The following is a 6,502-nucleotide window of genomic DNA, read 5'->3' as shown; positions in this document are numbered from 1 at the left end:
AAAAAAAAAAAAAAGAGATGAATTGGCCTTGTTAGTTTCTTCATAAATTTTTTCGTGCGAAAATGATATTTACGTGAATTTTTTCCTCTGTAAAACTTTCCTATTTTTCATTAAAAAAAAATAAAAAATGAAGGCCTTATTTATTTCATCATAATTTTTTGCATGCAAATGACATTTACATGAATTTTTTCCTCTATAAATTGTTCCTCGTAAAAAAAAAAAAAGTTGAAACAAACAGGTATAAAATCCTTTTTTTTACAGGAAACTTCACATTTTCTGCCTTTCTACAAGGAAGCAAAAAGAGCTTTAATGGAATATTTTCTTTGGTAAATTTTAAACCACATGCTGCTTTGTTCAAGATTGGAAAAATATTGTGTTGCTGGTCGTTTACTCAATCTTCTATGATTCTGGCATTTAGGCCACGAAAGGGGTTGTTAGGTAGATTCAATGGTCTGGTTAGCCAGGCCGTTCAGGTTTAGTAACCTTGCTTTGAAACCACTTATCTGGTAGGAGACAAAATTTTGAGTAAGTTGTAACTAATAGGTAATAGAGTTTTCAAAAGAACTGATGATTCATTCAGAATGGTAGAAGAGGGAAGTTGTAGTAAATTTGTAGCTGATGGATGGGGATTGTTTGCAACATGTTGATTCTGCAATTTATCGTAATCTTATGTCATTGCATGGACTCCTAATATGCCTGGCTTTGGATCTGTTTATTACTGCTGATATTGCAAAACGGATTTGATGCTTTACTTCTAGAATCAAAGATTATCAAATAATGGGAATATGGGATCCTGATCAATCTGCTGACACCTTTTTTAATATTTTAGTGTCATAGCTTGTGTTTCTTGGCTTAGTAAGTCATGCCAATTTCAAAATTGTGAAATTATTCCATGATACTTGTTGCATACTTGCATCTGCCAGTTGTGTTTTATTAACAAGGAAAAAGTAAGAAAATTCTATAAGAAATTTGAAGTATGATGAGGTAGAAAAATAGGAAATTGGAGAATCTGATATCTGGTATCAGTATTGGTATTGTATATTATAGAGTTGATTTAAGCTAGTGGACGAGCCTGTGGCACAACGGTTAAGTTGCACTATTGCAACATGTTGGTCACAGGTTCAAAACCTGGAAACAAGCTCTTCTACGAAGCAGGGGGTAAGGCTGCGTACACTTGCCCCTCCCAGACCCTGCAGTAGTGGGAGCCTTGTGCACTAGGTTGATCTCTCTTAGAGTTGATTTAACTTGTTAATTGTTTAATATATCATAGCTTGTGATAACCTTGTTCTGTCATGAATTTCAGTCACGAAGCCTTATCTTGAAAAGCCAAAACAAGAGGTATCGTCCAGTTTTCTTCAGAAAGGTTAGTTGATAAAAGTAAGTTTCTTTTTTTTTCAAATCATATGACCATACAAGTAATTTCCTCTTCCTCTCCATACTTTTAAAGGAGGATCTAGAGAATTCACTACTACGAGCTTCTCAGCAGCAAAAGCAATTAAACCCAGCCTTCAAACAAGGAGATATACAGGTTGGTCTTTACTACCTCTTAATTTTATGAATCAGAATTGGAACTACTCTGACATTGCATTTTGATCCTCTCTTGTAGGTTGCTGTTCTTGAGGAAATAATACAAGGAATGAAGGTGAAAGGCTCGCATGAGATTTGTTTCCCTTTTTCTTTAAGAAAAAAAAAAATATTGTATACGCTGCTGAGCTGACATGAATTTTGCAGGAGAGTTCTAATTCAAAGTGGGAGGATGTTGTTTTCATCCCACCTGGTTTTGACATTTCAGTTGATCTTCCGACTCGACAGAAGCTTGGTGCAATGGGGTAGGCATTGGTATTAGTATACTTTTGTGACCAGTGAAGTTTATCAAGATTTCTTTCAAGCTCAATAGGCAATAGGATACATGAAATATAAGGGAAGACTTACCAGCTTGATTATGAGTAGGGTAACTTTCTCTAAAAGGAATGGAACAATGTTGTACATTTACATTATAGAGTTTTTTTTGATAGGTGAACTTATAGTAAGACTTGAGCCTTAGACCTCTTATTTACCAATATACAGTTGATCCTCTGACTACCAGGTTTCATCTTCTTTACAATGTTCTATCTATTCATACAAGTGGCATTAATATTTCATTATTCCATTTCTCCACTGTAATTCAATTATGAGCAGGGTGGATAACGTGTCTAGGTTTCATGATTACAATAACAAAAAATAAACAGCTTAAAGGTATTAGTGATATCCAATATAATAGATAAATATTCCCAAGGCCATGGTTTGCCATCTACCACTGTCAAACCACTCCACAGCTCCTGTGAATCTGTCCATATCTCTAGTGATGAACATCCCAGTGATAGTGCTCCGTTGCCTCTTTGCTTGATCCCCTTCGTCTTTGTTTCTTGTGCGCTTCCTGCATATCTAAAATTCATTTATGTCAAAGTATCGATCTCCTTTGAAACCGATTCAAAACTGCCATCTGAAATCAGCAAATGGGTTGAGTCACGGTGGGTAAAGTCACATAGCAGGTGATGGGCGGGGCTGGTTTTTCATGTGGACGGAAGGATGAACAAGCTGGGATTGCATCACCATGGAGATTGAGGTCTTATGTTCCCATTGAGAAATAGGACTTTGGAGTTGAACGGGTTTTGGCTTGGAATGTTGGAATACCATTTTGTTACTTCTTGTCCAGATGAAGTAATTTCACTTTTCTTCCCTCAAATGTTCCTTGCAACAAACATAGCGGTTGAATAGTGAATTTAGTAACTAAATATGGAATAATATGAAAAGAATTGGCTATAGAGAGTTGGACCTGCGCCAATTTCTTAAAAGAATTGTTAGATGAATGCGGTCACATTATTATTCTCGGGACCCGAGTAGAACTCATCTTCAAAATAAGAATCCACATCTTTATTATTGCTGTTAATTCTCTCTCATGATTCTTCCTTAGAAAAAAAAAAAAAATTCTATCTTATGATTTGCATATTGAAAACAGGTTGAAAATACAAATAGATCTGTCCACATCCTTAGGATTCACGAAACTTGAAAAGGCTTTTAAAGGAATTTAAGATTCAAAATTCCTCTTCTTATGTTTTATTTTTTATTCTCCACAACTTGCATCCACTGTTTACCGGAAAATAATCCTCTGTTTTTCTCATCCCTGTTTTTCCTTGTTTTGCTACCTACAGAACACGACATGTGGATAACTTTAAGACTAATGCATCAGATGTAATAATCCTCACTCAACCTTGACCGTTGGATCCTCTGTTGTCCACGTGTCGTGTTCTGCAGGTAGCAGAACAAGGAAAAACAGGGTGGGGGTGGGGTGTAGGAGAGGCTTCGGTTGATCGGTTGGTGTTGGACAAAGTATCCAAACAACAACATTTTTCAGTATATATGACCGTTGGAAGGAGCCGGTACACTGATCGTCTAGGCAGTCGACCGACTAGACCCAAAATGGTCAAATATTAATAAAAAAATAATGGTGATAGGTCGAGCGGTAACACCCACTACTGCAGGGTTTGGGGAGGATCATAATGTAAGATCTCGATTCTCTCCAACTCCCTCCACCCATCTCAAATGCACGCAGCCTAAGACGAGGCCCACCACCTGGGGCTGCATCCATGTGAAAGGGGTGGGAGAGTATTTACTTATTTGAACCTGCAACTACTAGTATGCAATGGAGCAACCTTATCATTGCGCCAAGGCTTGCGCTCCTTCACAAATTTGACTCCCTCATTTGTGTTTTTTACATTTTACTGTTTCGTCAACTTGGGAAGTGTTTCTTTTTGATATGTTGATATGTTGAGCACTATTCTTAAGAGTCCCAATGTGGTCCAATAGTTGAGGGTAAGACGGCTATTGATAGTGCTTATTTGGCCTATTGTATGTTGGAGGTCGACTTGTAAGAATTCGATTTATGTCAAAAGGAGCAACTATGATCTAAAAGAGAGTGATCGATGACACAGATCATTCCACCTTCAATCTCACATTTGAAGTTTGGAGATTTGCAGCAATTAGTGTTTGTAATTGTGTGTGTAGAGTTCTCTCAAACCGTTGGTAGTTACTACAGGTATCTTGGTGGAGTCAAACGTTAAGTCCTATATCTCTTTTTCTTGGTAGTATTTACTACAAGAATACACTAACACCACACAGATATAAATAGAATCAATTCTTTGGTCAGTTTCTGCATGTTCATCCACCATGGCATTGCTTGGTCTACGAGCCTAGTGAATGAAGAGATTTTCATCCCTGAGACTATTAGCTGGCCGCCTGATTGCGTATTCCTCTCGACGAAAGCACAAAACTAAAGTGTTTGGTCTACTCATGATTAGAGAGGAGAGAGAGAGAGAGAGAGAGAGAAAATGAAGTTGTGTAGTTCTCGTGTGCAATCTCTTTTTTGCTCAAAACGTTTAGCAATCGCGACGATTCTTTCACTCCATCCTGTTAAGGTTTTAGTTCACGATATCCAATTAGTTATACATGATTTCGAAATCGAGATGTTGATATGAGTTGATCATATGAAGCCAGATTGAATGAGTAACACATTTTGCTTCCTACTTTTCCCAAGTTGTGACATTATTTCCTTCATTAAAAGTACAGTAACCAATGGTTGACTTTCTATTTGATGAACTGAAAGTCCAATCATCATTCATATATCCTATGATTTAGGTATTTGTTTGGTTTCATCCAAATTCCCCTTCCTGAGCATGACTTCAGATATCTAAGTATGCAATCAACAACCTTCTTATGTCTCGCCCAAGGTGAATGAACATATAAACTGACTGACAAAATTCACAATATATGTAGTATTGGGCTTTATGATAGTCAAATATATCAAACATCCTATCAATCTTTGATATCTTCCATGATCTTCTAGAGGTTTTTTCATTTGCAATGAAGTTTGCTATTATAATGCATAGGAGTCTCCATTGGTTTTACTTTGCTTAGTTTGGATGTCAAGAAATGGATAGAAAATAAAAGAAAAAATTTATAAAATTTTGAATTTGAGGAGAGAGATAGATAATGTCATCATGATACAATGATTGATTTATGTATTTATCTCTCTCCTCAAATTCAAATTTTATTTTATTTTATTTTTTTTTGAAATTTTTTTTCTTTTGTATTACATCCAAACTAAGCGCTAGTATCCCTATTTCTTTCCCCAGATCTAGCATGTATTTCCTTTGGCACATGAACAAACCTTTTGTTAGAATGAGAAATCCAAATTCCAAAAAATATTTCATCTTACCAAGTTCTTTGATCTCAAATTTCCTACCAAGATAATCTTTCATATCATAAAAATAATAATCATGATAATAATAATGGAAAAAAACTAACAAATCCATTTCCTACATTGATTTTCTATTTCTCTGATCTTGTTCCCTTAAGTTATTCTATAGTTTCACCAATACTTATGAAATAATATAATTCCCCCCACATAACAAGGATATGAAAAATACGATCATGATGTAAATAGTAAATACACTAGAGCAATCATCTATTTATAAGCAAACAAAAGACAGCCACAAAGCAAAATGTTAACATCATATATAAAGTGATCATATCACCAATGATAAGATTTATTATCCAAATTTCTTGATCTTTATTATGTGATGTGATGCCACCTTACAAGTCACACCTCTAATATATCAAAACATGAAGTAGAATAAACAGAATTAAAGGGTACAAAGGTGAAATCGAATGTGAACAGGCACTTATAAATCACATGTAAATCAATGGTTAACTGGATAGTGAAAATCGAATAGGAACCAGAAAAACTGGACCTAATGCAAAACAATTATGATTTTGTCTGATTCTTTCCAATGTTGTTTTGATTTCACCTTGACAAAAATATAAACTAAAACAAAACTAGTCCCAATAACCAAAACCAGACCGATTAACACACTTAACATACGTACTCATTAAAGAGAAATGTAAAATAGGAGTGAATGCAATTTCAATTTCACAATTGAAACATCTCCTCCTCACAATTTTCAGATGAAATTGATTTTAATTACTCATAAATAAGGTTAAAAATCAGACCAAACACCCTAATTTTAATTTATGATTCCATGAAATTAATATAAATATTATATCATTGATCCAGGGCTTGCCATGGTGGTTGGCACTTTTCTCTTAGGATAGTGCTCCAGGGACTTCGTCATTGGATCAAGTCCCTCTTGAAGACATCTATATCACAAAACTATTAGTATCTTTAATTCTTTCTAAGAAGATTGTGGGCTTCTATCCTGACCCCTTTGTGAGTCCCTTGGTCTGGCTCTAAGGGTGTCAATCGGTGCTTCAGGGACTTGGTCGTTGGATCAAGTTCCCCTTGAAGACATCTATATCACAAGACTATTAGTATCTTAAAGTCTTTTCAAGAAGATTGTGGGCTTCCATTTTAGCTCCCTTTGTGGGTCCTTTCCTAGACTCCTCTATGGGTCCCTTATATGGCTCTAAGGATCTCAATCGATATGGTTTCTGGAATTTATTATGG

At 35.6% G+C, this 6,502-nt stretch overlaps 1 protein-coding gene across 1 annotated transcript in view; it reads left to right on the top strand.

The window, feature by feature from the left end:
- The window catches only part of LOC122090065 (protein TIC 22-like, chloroplastic), a 20,863-nt gene extending 18,719 nt beyond the window's left edge, over positions 1-2,144 (top strand). Inside the window, exons 4-7 of the mRNA XM_042659900.1 lie at positions 1,304-1,363; positions 1,448-1,528; positions 1,607-1,642; positions 1,732-2,144. Coding sequence (XP_042515834.1) covers positions 1,304-1,363; positions 1,448-1,528; positions 1,607-1,642; positions 1,732-1,833 — 279 coding nt within the window. The 3' untranslated portion in view covers positions 1,834-2,144. The remainder of the gene's footprint in view (positions 1-1,303; positions 1,364-1,447; positions 1,529-1,606; positions 1,643-1,731) is intronic.
- Positions 2,145-6,502: the final 4,358 nt, after the last annotated feature.

The sequence above is a fragment of the Macadamia integrifolia genome, chromosome 9 (assembly GCF_013358625.1).
Source record: "Macadamia integrifolia cultivar HAES 741 chromosome 9, SCU_Mint_v3, whole genome shotgun sequence".
Lineage (NCBI taxonomy): Eukaryota > Viridiplantae > Streptophyta > Magnoliopsida > Proteales > Proteaceae > Macadamia > Macadamia integrifolia.
Note: the sequence above shows the minus strand (reverse complement) of the source record. Positions and strands in the feature narration are given on the sequence as shown.